Source organism: Cygnus atratus, chromosome 2 (assembly GCF_013377495.2).
Source record: "Cygnus atratus isolate AKBS03 ecotype Queensland, Australia chromosome 2, CAtr_DNAZoo_HiC_assembly, whole genome shotgun sequence".
Taxonomy (NCBI): domain Eukaryota; kingdom Metazoa; phylum Chordata; class Aves; order Anseriformes; family Anatidae; genus Cygnus; species Cygnus atratus.
This window is the reverse complement of record NC_066363.1, coordinates 79,665,799-79,680,657: the sequence shown is the minus strand read 5'-3', so window position 1 is coordinate 79,680,657 and position 14,859 is coordinate 79,665,799. Positions and strand designations below refer to the sequence as shown.

The following is a 14,859-nucleotide window of genomic DNA, read 5'->3' as shown; positions in this document are numbered from 1 at the left end:
GTATCTAGCAAATACGAAACATATATACCTACGAGTGTGTCAAAAAAAATGCGAGGAAATCGGAAGAGGCATTGTTACTTGATAATTTTACAAGATATATAAGGTGTTGGCAAAAAATTGGGGGCATATATTTTGTGTGGTTTATGTGGACATTTAAGGAGTTACTGTTTACAGAGGGTATATCACTGCAAATTACTGATCTGGAACACTTAAGCTATTTAAAAATAGCATGAATAAATTAAAAAAAAAAAAAGACTAGAAAGATGTTTTAAAGGGCATAAATTCTACAAGGGTAGAAATACTCCACTTGCATATCAGAGAGTCTTCCTCAGGCTTGCCACTCTTACGTTGATTCACATGAGGTATTCATGCAACTCTAAAGCATATTTACATATTTAGTATGAGATGGCAGAGATCCCTACACTAATTATGCGTTTTATTGATTTTCTTCTTTCTAGATGTTGAGTATTGCACTTTCAACATATGTTGTGAGCAATACCCATAACAGTCTGAAGAACAAACAGGGATTGCCTGTGTTCAATCAAATTATCAGTTGGACCACTCTAGGTAAGAACATCTTGCTTCCCAAACTTGTTTTTCTGATAATTTGTGGTGTTAGGGGTTGGTTGGGGTAGTGGTGACACTTTAGTATTAACATTTTACTTTTGCACGTATTCCTTGATTTGAATCCTTATAGTTTGTAAATGTGTTTACTGTTCTTTTCAGATTTTTTTTTTCTGATGAATGTGTTAGTCTTCTAAAAATTACTTCTTTTTAAGTTTGTAACAGAATGTGAACAACTGTGACTTATAAGTAGCTTTATCTTTTGTTTTGAATATTCTGAGTATCTTGAAGATCCCTTTAGGGATATAACAGTACAAATGCCCTTTTTGCTTTACTTGAAGCCAGATAAGGGTGATCTGAGATGTTCTACAAGCAAGCCAGTTAAAGCACAGTGAAGTAATGAAAAGATTGTTGCTATATTTCAATAAAAATAAAGCTGCAGCTGATGACAGAGATCCCTGGGGCATTGGGTAGGCTTTTCAGAGCTGCCTTACAAAGTACTTGTGAACTAATGATATTAGTATACATTTGATATCTGTTAGAACCTAACTGTTAAAGAAAAAATTTACAAGACTGGATTTTTCACTGCTCTTAAATTAAAATCTTAGGATGATTAAACACAGCAAATGTAATTATCACTGGGGTTATAGACCACAGTAAAGTAATGCCTTTGGTATTTCAGCTATAAAATAATTTCTGTAGGGCTCCATTAGAAAATGTTAGGAATTATTTATCCCTGACTCATTTGGAATATGGGACTTCTTTTAAAGCTAAACATATCCCCTTTTAAATTTGAAAGCAGCGGTTTCCTATAAGTCAGGACGAAGAATTTAAATACAGCGTAATGGAAGAATTATGGCTCTTGTTTTCTAGTTGCTGAATGTCAGATATTGTGTGCATTCCTGGATTGGTGACATTGCTGTAACTTAATCAGATTTTGTCTGTTTTGCCATTCTTGCTTCTGTTTGATTGAACTAATTCAAGACTGATACAACTGATTGTGATCACTATGTGTATGAGGAATACTTTTTGTAATGTAGTTCTCTTTGGAGCATTCTCTTTTCCATCATCCTTTCCTACCTCTTCATACCCTACTAAGCTAAGTGCTTGTCTCTGTGTGGATGAATTCCTTGCAGTTTTTAAAGTCAATGAAATCAATGATGTCCTGCTTGGCTTACTGTAGCAGGAATTGAGGTTAAAGGTTATCTTTCTCTCCTGTGTAATGGTGAGAGAAAAATATTTTTCATCAAAGAGATGATTTGGGAAGTCATAGAGGTCTAGAGTTATAAGGAAAAAGTGTATTAGAAATTCTCTCTGCTGATGGTGTTGTGTCTATGATAGAAGCAATACTGAAAGTGAAGCAAGCTATGTACCCTGTTTGCTGCCATGGTGGTATCGAATTTTAGCAAAATTTTTCGGACTGGAAGTAATCATTTTAAGTGGATGTGATATTCCAGGTAGGAGCCTTATGCATTTGTTGAAGTTACTTTACATAATTAAACACCTAAGCAGGCAAAAAGCTAAGGCATCCAACAGTATGTCCTCAATACTCCTGTTGTAGAGATGCCTTGTCACTTGCATAACCACAGCTTAGCATCTGCCTTGTCATTAGCATCTACCATAAATGTGACATCACGTGTTTTCTAGCAAATTGTTCCCATCCCCACCCCCAGCTATTCATTCTGATGAAGTCTACCGTGTTTAAAAAAATAATAATTTTAGGCCTAAATTAAAACTTTAAAGAAAGGCTGGTCGGGGGGAAGGGGGAAATCAGGCTAGAAACTAGTCATGGGTGGGTTCCTGAAGGCCTGCAAAAAGGTCCAGCTGGCTTCAGCTGTTATGCCACGTGGTTGTTGCAGTGTACCTTAACTACAAACATACAGAGTTAAACCCAGGAGGTATAAAGTGAATCCAGCTGCTTCCACATTCTACAGAACCTTCTTTTGTGTGTTAGTAGCTTTCATTGATGGAAATCTACGATAGCAACTAGCCAAATTTTCAGTAGCTTCATGCCATAATTTTGTCCTGGGACACAAACAGACTGCATAGGTCAGCCAGAAGTGTGCAGGTCTTTTGATGGCTAATATTTCATGTGACATATCAGAGATGGAAAGGGTGATTATCACCTGCCAGACACTCATCTGTTTTCATGTGTGATTGTGCACGGAAACCAATGCACATCTGATGCGTTGAGCCTAATTTACAGAGGCCCATAGCCACACTGAATTTCTTTCCACCAACTCTGGCTTGCAGTGAGTGTGCCTGGAGTTTCTCCTTGAGCCAGGCTTTCTTTAAGCACAGAAAGCTAAAAGTAATGCTGAAAGGCTGAAGCACCCTTGAAATGAAGTCACTTATTCTCTAACTATAGCAGTGGCCCAGGCTGAAAGCCAGGAAATAAAACATGCTGACCCACAGTTTGTAGAAACTGCCTCATCTCTATTTCATTGATATGCTTACTATAAACACTATTATATGCTATGACAATAAGCACAACAAAACAAATGAGCTTTGCATATATTATCGTTTTATTCCTGTTCCTTGATAGAATATGTATTAATTAAGACTCAATGCTGATGCAGCCTTTGAATGTTTCAGCCTAGTGAGGGGACCATAACGCAACAAAGAATCACACCAATGTTATTTGTCCACTTCTTTCTTTATAAATGTATTAAATAAAATTCTGTTTAAAAATTATTTAAAAAAAAGAAACAGGTTTAAAGGGAACAGGTCATGAGGTCATGGCAATTCTTTTGCTTCTCCCTTTCCCTGCTTCAAGTGCCTGGCCGTTTTTCCTCTACCTTTCTTCTTCTTTGCTCATTCTCTTCCAGTAGCCCATTTCCACTTTTCTCAGTTTTCCTCACCTCCTGCAAGCCACTGGGACTCATCCTTACCTGCAGAAGTTTCCCAGCTAGAAGACTCTTCAGGAGCAGCACTGACTCAGCTAACCAGGGCTGAGCAATGGACTGTGCTAAGGAGCTACATGCAACTCCTTAGACCCTACACCTTCATTATAAAAATGCATTACAGGTCAAAAGGCGAGAAGCATGAATCACAACAGATAGGTCCCCTATAGTTCCTTAAATCTTCCTGTTTTAAACCTTTCAAGCAGAGAAGCTAGTGAGTTGATACTTTCTATATCTGTACTACCAGTATTTTCAGTTGCACCTCAAAATATGGCAGGCTACCTAGTCTCATCAAATGGAGCAGTTGTTCCCTAACTGCAGTCTTAGAGCTGTTGGTGGTCTTCAAGGCCATGGTTAGTGGTTCTCAGACTTGTAGTAAACAGTGAGGTTTGACTGGTTTTTGGGGGGTAGTTCTTCTGTATTATCTTAAGGGAACAGCAATTCATGAGAAATTATAAAGGTTGTGGGCTAGAAAGCCAGGAGATTGTAGAGAAATGATAGAAAATGACAGAGAACCAAAATTACTTTTGATAAATATTAAATGTTCCAAACACCAGTTTTCCTTTACCAGAAGTAACCTCTGAAAATAAGTAGGAGGGCATATATGACCAGTATTGAGTTTTCATACATAAATGTCAAGATTTGAAGAATGTTATCTTGTTGCTGATGATGAAATGTTTTGCATGCAGTGACTGACAGATCTCTCTTCTTTGCAGTTTCTTCCTCAGTGTTGCCGTTACTGAGCCCCACGTTTCTTTTTCCGCGACTGTTCAGCATACTGCTTTCCCTGATGGCCACCTACCTACTCCTCAGCACGGGGTACTTCTTTCTTACTCTATTTGCATTGACCTTGCATATGAGAATTGGGGCTAAATGTGAAACTGTCTGCTGAATCTCATGTACATTCCTTTTAAAGGTGTAAATCTTGCTTGCAGCTGTAGTCTCACTGTTTATCTCTTTGATTAGTTCCCTAAAGAAAATTTCAGGGGAACTTCCGTAGTTCTCCTTGTATTTATTGTAACCACTCTGTTTTGTTGACATTCCTTTCAGCTAGACCAAGCAGAGGCTGAAAGGATGTGTATTCAAACAGTCTTGCACCAAATAAGAAAATCTGTTTTAGTTTCTTCTGTTGTTTTAGTACATGCTTTTCTCCTCACAAAAAAAATAAATAACTTTCTTCTCAGTTGCCCAGCACTTGTGTGTAGCTATGGCTTAAATGACGTGATGGGAAACAAGTAGCCCTAAAATGAGGGAAAATTTTATTCAGAGATATTTTCGTGGAAGTATCTTTTTCTCAAAGGGATGCTAGATCCCCATAAAGAGCAGGGCTTTCTCCTTTTCAGATAAAAGGTAATTCTCCAGAGCTTGTAAAGGAAGAAAACACCATGTCAGCCAACCCACTTTTTGTCCAGAGTCAGTAGCTCTTAAAAGCATAATTAATGGGGAGTGTAGGAACCATCCCTTCTGCCTCCCCTCCCACTTATCCTCTGGATTTAATTACACTGGAAAATTAAGCGGAATAAAATATCTTGCAGCAGACATTTTGCAATAGCTGCCTCTTGTGGATACGCTCATTTCAGATGAAACATCTCTTTTTTTATCTCCTGCCTGCCCCTTCCTCCCACTTTCCCATTAGGTTTTTGATCCTGATCTTACTCCTGTCAACACACGCAGTCTTGAACTCGACCTTCTTAGCCTGTCCTGGTTGCTGGATAAAGCATTAACATTATTCTGAGGATGACGACCTCCCTCTTTGTATTATGGCCCTTCACCAAATTGCTTAAACGCTTACAGCTCTTTGCTGCCTTCCTACAATGTTCAAATAGACCAACAAATTCTAAAACAATTGTTCGGAAAAATGAAACCAAAAAACAATTGCAGCAAACCCAAGGCTCTCCGTACCAAAAGCATTTTCTCCTCAGCATTCTGTTACATTATGTAATGATAGCCTGGTGCCTTACTTGGGTAACTCCAGCACCTTCCTAGGTGTAGTTAGGTGGAAGTATTGAAGCCAGCTGAATAGCGTAGCTGCTTATAACAAGTTGTCAGTGACTCAGTCGAAGACATTCAGTTTGTAGGCAAGTGTAGATGCTTGTGAGGCTTGCAGGTACTTCTGACAACCCAAGCATTGTCATCTTCATGATAAAGTGCTTGCTACTTTGGAAATTAAAACAAATATTCAAAGTTTTTTGTTCCAGTTTGAAAGCACTTTGTAGCTACACTAGTGGGGAGATATAATACGGAGACGATATCAAGATTAACTGTTATCATTTTCTTTCTTCTAGACAAATAAGTCTGAGTCTTATGAAAAAAGGGAAAAATTACAGTCTTTTCAGTATTAGTGTCAGAGTCATTGTCAGTTTTAGAATGCCATCCTGAAAGAAGAAAAGAAGAAGCACCATGAAGTGCAACCTGGGACATAGAAGGCAGGGAAAAACTAGTTTTATCTGACAACAGTCTACACCCCCAAGTTATAAAGGTGTTTTAATTTCTCAAATAAATACATTCATAGTTTCCTATGCTGGTATGCTGTAGAAGCCAGCAGTCCCCCCTCTGAGACTGGGCGTCTAGCTTCTAGAAAAGCTGAGGTGACTTGATTAGAGTGTGGCTTGATGCTGCTGTTGGGATGGGTGTTGCTATTGGGGTAGATCGATATGTAGCAAAGAAAAAGGACATTCAGCTTCAGTAAAATGTGATGCTCTTTTAATCATATAGATGCCTCTCTCCTGGCAGCTGGTTTGAGACCACCAGAAAGAGTTCATGTGATTAGGTCCTAAAGAGACACACCTTCTAGATGCTAAGTTGGACTGTACCTCCTCAGTTTCAAGTAGCTCTTATATTTATTATCTTATTATTATCTTATTATCTTTTTTATCTTATTATCTTATATATTATAAAACTTTCAGTTTTGCAGAAAACAGGTGCTGAATTTGACATTTTTTTTCTTCCCGTTTCTTTTAAATTTCATTTGCTAGAATTTTGTTAAAATCAGTCGTGATACTGATGGGAACTCAGCCAGTGTTGTGGCAGCCATCAGATAGGGAGATGAGTACAAAACACAACTGACTAAAGCTGAAGCAGTCTGCCTCTCGTAGTTTTATAATTTAATCACTGTGTGGCTTTAAAGTTCACCAGCCAACTGTGTGTACTTCTCAGAAATGGTGGGTGAAGAAAAAAAATATTGATGTTTGATGTTAAGTAGTTGTTAGTGACTGCACTTACTATGATTATTACGTTGTTACTCAGGTATGAGGCTCTGTTTCCACTGGTGCTCTCTGGTTTGATGTTTGTGTGGATACACATGGAACAAGAAGCACTGCAGCACTATGGTCTTTCACTCAAACCAAAGGTAACAGCTCCAGATAATTTTATCAAGTTAATTATCAGCTTAATCTTTTTCCTTCAGGCATAATAAACAGTTCCAATAAACAATAAAGTTCCGAGTGACTTTCGCAGAGCAAAACTTTGCGTTTCCTTTTTTTGAGCTTAGGAGGCCAGTAACAGCTGTCTCATGAAATGGGAATGTGACCTTGTAAAAAGGATGTTTCACATCAGAGCTCCTTTCTAGGAATGCAGGAAGCCAATTTGACTTAGTGGTATGTTCTGTTGGCTACAAGCTGTTCTTCGAATGTAGTGCTAATCAGAGTAAGGTACGGTAACTCTTCAGATCAAGTGCAATGTCACAGTGCTTTCTTTCTGATGGCAGTCGTGAGTGTCCATGTAAAGTCTGAAAAGAAATAATTTCATTTCTGAAATGACCCATAGGAAATACAAGAAATCTTGTGTGACTTTGTCCTGCCCCTCTCTTTCATCAAAGATGGCGCTTTATTTCTGATATGACAGACAAGGAGTAGGAGACTAAATTGAAGCTGTAACATTCTTGGATTTGCCTGGAGACAGAATTTTGTAATAGGTATCGATGCAATTTTTTTCACCCCAAAATTTTCAAAGCACTTTTTAAAGCCCTTGCTGCTCACGCTGCTGTTTAACTTTTAGATTAGGTCCAGGTTTTAGCAGGCTGTGGCTTTGCCATCGATTTGGTTAGAGCCCAGATGCCTGTTACAGAGCTGTCTGGGTGCTCAGAGCTAAGCAGGTATGCAACGTGGTTCTTCCTCACTTCTCCCAATTGTGCCCTCCTTGGTGCTGGTCAGAGAGAATCTGGATAGGGATGCACAGAAGTGGCCAGAGACGCTTGTAAGAGAAGTGGTGGTATTTATCTTTCATGACAAAGCAGTTGCTAGAGTGGATCTGACAAATGCTGTGATTTTGTCTCCTCAAGGGAGACAATTTTACAACTTGAAAGAGAACAGGTTTTACCAATTTATTGCTGGATATCGGAAATGAAAATGGGAATCACTTTTTATGTATATTGCATATACTAGCGGTATTTTGTGTGAGCAAGTTTCGTGGCATCTTAAGTGATAGAGACGGAGTCTGAATGCAAAAATGTAAAAGTAACACGCACACAAACAGAAAAAACAAACCATAGTGCAAGGCCATGATAGCGGAAAATTCTTAGCACAGCACAGTTTTCAGTGGGATCTACTTTCTCTTCTGCTCCTGAACCCACTGTACCTTTTGCATCCTGTGACAAGCCATCTGTGATGCTTGCCCGCCTGATGGTGGTCTGATATTCTATTTGTTTTAAAATGAAATTCTATTAAAGCATTGTATTATGTAGAAGACTTGAACAGTGACGAACGCTTTATTAATCAAATGTAAATGACAAGAACATAAGTGAGCTATAATTATGGTTTATGTTGTCACTATCTGTATGTCTTTTGACTTTTCTTTCGTTTTCTTTCGGTGAATGGAACAATAACGCTCACCCCGCTTCCCACTTTTAGATTAGAAAAATCATCTCTTGAATGCCTGTTAATACCTGCCATAAAGTAAATGTTGTACTTGAGAATCCACCTCAGTTCTCTGATGTGAGATCATTAATTAAAATGTTGACAGTATTGAATGTCTATTACTTGACTTTTTTCTTTTCCTCGGTGAAAAGGAGTTCATTGGCCTCTTAAACTCCATGAAGACAGTTTCTCTTCAGGTCAGGTGATTGAGTGAAGGAGATGGAGAATATTTTAGTATTCTCATCCACAGCATAAGTCAATTAAGGATGATTGCAGTCTATTATTTCTGTGGGTCTTTGTCCACATGTTCATGTGACCAGTGGAAGTGTGTGTGTGTAGGAGGAATATTTATGATGGAAAAAGAGAAGATGATAAATATAAGTCATGGAAGTTCTTTTTTAGTCTAGATAACAGCGGAAACTCTGCTTGTGTTCACTTACTTGATCATCTCTCTAGTACAATCTTTCTGGCAGATTCATTGAAGTATAATGAAAATATGGGTAAGTTTGCAGTCCTCATCATAATGTCACTCTAATAACAGCTGCTAGGGAAGTAGGTTTCTTTCTCATTCATTTCAGTGAAAAATATGGTGTTTCTATCGAAGTACATCCGTTATGTTACGTATTGATTTCTTCTGCTGTCTTCCCAGCTTGCTGTTTTCAACTTCGCCTATGCTACTGATATAACTCAGTTTCGACAGCTCCACCTAGATGACATCCGCAGGTCTTTCTTCTTTGTATCCTTTTGGCTGCTGCTTTCCAGGAAAAAGATGGGTTTGTTTCAGAAGGTCCTACAATCAAAAACTTCTAGTCTGGTAGAGAAACAGAAAGCTAGCGAAGAAAAAACAAAGAAAAAGAAACAAAGAAAGAAAAGCTAGTGAAGAAACGAAACAGAAGCTAGTGAAGATGATCTGACTCGCGTAGCTCAGAAGACAACAGTCTTCTTGTCCATTGCTTTTTATACGGTAGTAAAAAAAATAAATCTATAATGAACTGTACTTTCCTTTGAAATCTGTCTCCTTGGCCACTTTTAAAAGTTTAATCTCTTATAACTATTACAGTTGAGTTTACCTTTATTCTAAGGGCACCAATTTTCAGTTTGGCTGTATTTTATTACATTTTGGCTGTAGAGAATTCATTCAGCCTTCACAAATTCGTTGGAAAAGGTGATATTAAAATTATTCTTGTTTTGTTTTTTCTCTTATGGCAGTTTATTAGGAAGAAAATGTTGGCTGTGGCCAATCAGATGAGATGAGAAGGAAAGTTCCAGCAGACTCTAATGAAATACGTTGCCAGAGTCTGGCCTAGAATAAAATGTGTCACACATCCTTTCTGCTGCTAGAAAGGATTTGTGCTTGGGGGGAAGGGTTGCTTGTTCACTAGCATAGCAGTTATTTTGCATTACTGTAACTGCAACTGCTGATATTTTTTTTCAATACTCTAAAAGCTTGATAACATTACTGCTTTTCTCTTTCATCCTGGGACTGCAGTTGAAATTATTTGTTTTTACAGTATACCTGAAAACAGCCTGAGATCCTGCAGTGAGTTCATCTATTTCATTTGCTGCTTTGCCGTTTTTAACAACAAAAAAAAAGCTATTTTTTGTTGACATTACTGCTGTCAGATCCTAAAAATTAGCCAAAACCAGACCCAAACAATATGATTATATTTTTTAAAGTTTCAGAATAGTACTTCTTTAATATCAAACACTTAAGATGAGATTAAATTATTATATTTAATTGAAAACACTTGAATGTATCCTGTTCAGCTCCTGGAAAAAAATACACAGTTTGCTAGTCTCCTTTGCGAAGACCAGGTGTGACACATACTAGCTCAAAAGGTAGTGTTTTGTTTAACTCAGGTATGTGTAACAATTAGAAACAGTGGTGTTAAAAGACTTTTCTACTAGAACAATCACATTGTACCCACAACCCTGTTAGCTGTTTATCTTAAAAAGAATCTTTAAGGTTCCCATACGGGGCACAAAAGTCAGCCTTGCACTGATTGGCCTTGTAGCCTGATTTTCCAAAAGCAGATTCAGATTGCATATGCTTAGCATTTTCATTAGACCTATGTGCCACTGGTATTTTTTTCTGCTTTATTAGAAAATTGTTGTTGTTATAAATCTCAACTGGCAGATTTGCACTATGCTGTTAGACTGCTGTGTTACTAAACTTGAAATGATGTGATACGCTTGGGAGGCATAATTTCTGTAGTTATGCTGACCTAATCCTTCAGAAATATTGCATACAGAATCGCGATGATTCTGCTGAGTATTTGGTAGCAAGCTGTTTATGCAGAGACTTGAATGATCGGAGGCAGTAGCTGTAACAGGAGTGGAAAGACCCAGAGGGGCCTCTAGCAGCAGGAGCCATTGTCAGTGACCCTCTGCCTGATGGGAAGAGGGGGAAAAAAAAAAAGGCAGTTAAAACCAGTTTTTAACCAAAGAGGTGAGAGCTAGAAGGGTCCCAATGAGCTCAGGAGGTAGAAGAAAGTTCATCTTTCATGAACTCCTGTAGCAGCAAGTGTTGTATCTAGATGAATAAGGTAGGTTTATAAAACATTGAGCTATACAGATTGTGCCAGAGTTGTCCTCCCTCCTCGAAGCAAGGAGTAGCTGGGAGTCCTGAGTTGCAGTGGATAGACTCAGCATAATTTTTGGACAGCAAAGCTGCAGAAGGGATAAGAGCCTTTAGTCTTCTTTCATGGCCAACTACCTCTTCCACGGTTAATTCCTCACTAAAGCAATCTATTTTGTTTGGTGATACACAATGCTATTATTATTTTTTTTTTTTTGCAACAATGTGTGTTTGTATTTCTGGGATCGTGGTCCAGGTATCTTCCTGTCTTGTTAGGGACCCAGAAAACAAACTGAAGGTTTCTGGTAGGGGATTAAGACACCCTCTAAAACATTACATGTGCAGCTTGTCTTTCAAATTTGATGCAATCAGGTCTGAATTCTTGGGTGGAGCTGGACAATGCTTTGGTTTTCTTAATGCCATGGAAAGCTGTAACAGTAGGTCTGCATCTTGTAGTTTCATGACAGGATTTGGGAATTAAATTGACAGGATTTGGGAATGAAATTGACAGGGTTTGGGAATGAAATTGGAATAAAGGGAGAAAATGCTGGGTTTGTTTTACTACAGCTGTTTCTGCAGTGTGTTTTCCTTAAACACGTCTAGGTTTTCTTCATAGTGACAGCCTTTTTTGGCACTGGAAACATAGCTTCCGTTAACAGGTAAATCTTATTCATTGATTTGAGAAACAGTAGGCTACAACAGTTCTTCCTACAGTTGGTATACTGAATATAAATTTGGTTAGCAAGATCAAGGCAGCAGAATTAAAGCAATATTCAGCAATAATAATAACTTACTTTTTCTGCTCTCTGTAACCTGTTCCCTAAAAGCCTGCACTGTTTGGTTACGGGGTCATCTCAATTTCCATTAGAAGCTATTGGCAGTATGAGTTGAGAAAGCTCGGCTGCTCATTAGCAGCATGACTCCCCAAAAGACACCAGCAGAGAAAAATTGTAGAGAAAGAAAAGTGAAGTGTAAACAGTCCTTGCTAATTTAATATTTGAGCAAGAGGAGAGAAGGCTGGAAGCCTTGTTTAAAAATGTATATACACAGGACTAACTAAATGCTATGTTTTTTTTAATGCAAAATGCCATTTTGAGGACATGTTGTAATGTCTTTTTCATGTTTCCCTAGTTTTGATCCTGCGTCTGTCTATTGTTTCTTAACTGTGTTCAGTCCCTTTATGATGGGAGGCTTGCTTGTGCTGAAGGTTAGTAATCCTACCTTAGTGAAATTTTCTCAAAGAGCTGTTTAATAAATAACATATCGTGTACACAGTTGTTACTTTGCAATTTACAAAAACATATATATGTATTTGAGCTTCATTAGCCTTCTCAACCATGTGTGAAGCTTTCAGCCTTTGTATTGTTTCTAGAGATGGATTCTTCTGATTCCCAAAGGAGAGAAGCTAAATTGTATGGAAAGTATAATTTAACTGTATTAGATCAGTTTATTGCATTAAAATGGAAATTTTAAATGTTGAAAAGACTTCTAGATTATTTTTAAAATGGTAAGTTTTCCCTGTAGTATAATATCTACAGAAACATGGATGGAATAGGTATATTTTATTAGTTCCATCTATCTACATTACATTAAGTACAGTCTTTGAATGCTCTACTGATTAGGCTGTCATTTTCACAATGAGTGCTATTTTTAATATTTTTTCTAATATCTTAGTGGTCTATTAGAGATTGGATTGCACTTCTTGTTTGCAGGCAAGGTGTGGGAGCTCTGTTCTGATACTTGAGAACAGGATCCGCCAGGGGCAGAGGCAAACAGGAAGGGAAACATGGAATTTATGGATTTCTTTTAAAATATGCAGTAGCTCCTGCCTCTGCATCTCTGCTGCTTCTGTCCCAGGGAAAGCACTTAGGTATATGATGTGTAATACTCCAGGACACAAGTCAGCGCAAACTTTCTGGATCCTAGGGAAGAGCTTTTTAGCCTCTAAGAGTTGTGATGTGCTTATACTTCTAACTTAAGAAGTGCAAGTCAACTTTAGAAGGAGCAAAAGACAATGTTAATGTTTCTAACTTTTTTGCGGGCTTTGTTTTGTTCTTAGTTTACTGAACTGCTTTCATTTGCTTTACTTGGCTTTGGAGGAGCAGTGTGATCTTTTTTTTTTTGCTGAATACATGCTATACTTTAATTTTAATTTTTATTTTTGTGTGTGTGTGTGAGGCTAAGATAGACCTATTACACTTCACTTGGAGCTCTGCAGCCTGTCACACAGGATATTAGATCTGAATAGTTCTGTCTTCTAGCCTTGCTCTAGTATTTATCATCAGTGTTAAAATGGCTAAATGAAGTGAGGATCATTAATGTGTTTTAATTATAGTTTTCCATACTGCCTCATGGTTTATTTCACTGCAGTTCAGCTATGATGATGGAAGGGGTTTTCTGTTCGTTTACTAAACATGCTTCCTGCAGAATGGGTCTCTACTCTTTCTTGCCAATATTTTGTTTTTGTAACATACACATTTTGTGATAATTTCAAAAGAATGAAACTGTTTCCACAACCTGCCAGGTTGTTGTGTAAATACAGTTATAAACCAAAATGTTGTTTCTGTTTTAACAGGTTGTAATCCCATTTGTTCTGGTATCATGTGCTTTTGAAGCTGTTCAAGTCACAACACAGCTATCTTCTAAGAGGTACAGCAAGTGCTGTAGTTCTGCATTAGTAAGGGTTTCAAATCTATTTTGCAAGACTTCAAGATTGTCATATCTAAATGTAAAAGAAAAAAATCAGCGGACTGTTACTTGTTATTACAGTTTGGTTTTCTTGTTCAGTGATTCTGCAGGCTCAGGAGTTCTTTTTGTGATAAATGATTATAAATGGAGGCGTTGGCTCTGTCTGAAGCAATCCGATATTTAATATTCTTTCTTGACAATACACAGAAGGAGCACTGTTTTCTCCGTAATATAGAAAAATGAGCAGAATCTGAAGTCTGATTTTTGTTTCATATTGCAACTCTGCTTATAGTACAATATTTTAAAAATAATCCATTTATAACATAACCAATTCAGAACTGTGTAGCACTGACCTCACCACAGACAGCATTTAAAAAAAAAAAGTATGTATGCCCTTCTATGGCAGTTTAATGCTGCTCAGGTGTCCTCAATATTATATGTTTTTTGTGGTAGGGCTAGATGGCTGCCAGCCCTTTCTCCATCTCTGAAGACTTTTCAGAGTGAATGTGAGAAGGGTCCCCAGCCTCCGTTCATCATGTGGGATTACAGATGGTGCTGAGATGTAGGAGGTCCACCACCTGATTTTGAATTTGTCACAGTGGGATCTTGTGTGGGGCCAAGGGTCTCACTGGACAGCGGCAGGGGGACCGCAGTGACTTTATCCTGCATATTGCTCAGCTAAGATGGAGGAAGCTGCCCTTGATCACTGTGATGTCCTGTGCCTTTCTGTTTGTTTTCACCCTGCCTGTGCTCTGCCTGTTGTCTCCTTCTGCAATTTCACCTGGTACTTAGAGGGGAATGGCAGCCTGAAACCCGACTTCTTGTTGAAGAGGCAGCACAAGGCTTGCCTTCCCACTTACTTTTCCTGCCTCAGCTGTGCATGCAGTGTGTTGGGACAGTCCCTTGACCCCCCAGGAAGGGAAGGGTATCTGTCTTCCTCACTAAGGTTGATACAGGAGCAGGGCTGCCCTGAGGAACTGGCGTTGTTCAGAAAGTCAGCTAGCAATTCACATCTATAGGGATCGGGCATCACAAAGGTCAGCATTTCCCAACTTCCGAATGCTTTGCAACACTGGAGATATTGCAGGCTTTTGTGTAATGTGCATGTGTGTGTGTGAGAGGGGAAATTGTGTATTTTTAAAGCATGGGACACAAGTACATCTTTGCAGGTTTATGAGGCTGTGGTTGTACCTCAGGCTGGGATTTTTGCTGGCTTCATTTAGCTGCTCAGGTAACAATAGCAGTGATACCGCCACAGCATCAGCTTGGGATC

The 14,859-nt window shown here is 38.4% G+C and overlaps 1 protein-coding gene across 4 annotated transcripts in view; it reads left to right on the top strand.

Annotated features, from left to right (window-relative positions):
* Positions 1-14,859, top strand: part of PIGN (phosphatidylinositol glycan anchor biosynthesis class N) — a 111,179-nt gene that overhangs the window by 85,199 nt on the left and 11,121 nt on the right. For 2 of the 4 annotated variants that reach the window (XM_035552753.2, XM_035552754.2), the window contains exons 20-26: positions 459-567; positions 4,184-4,286; positions 6,714-6,816; positions 8,970-9,056; positions 11,502-11,557; positions 12,030-12,105; positions 13,474-13,547. In XM_035552753.2, coding sequence (XP_035408646.1) covers positions 459-567; positions 4,184-4,286; positions 6,714-6,816; positions 8,970-9,056; positions 11,502-11,557; positions 12,030-12,105; positions 13,474-13,547 — 608 coding nt within the window. The remainder of the gene's footprint in view (positions 1-458; positions 568-4,183; positions 4,287-6,713; positions 6,817-8,969; positions 9,057-11,501; positions 11,558-12,029; positions 12,106-13,473; positions 13,548-14,859) is intronic. The other 2 variants (XM_035552757.2, XM_035552759.2) reach the window with 1 other exon arrangement.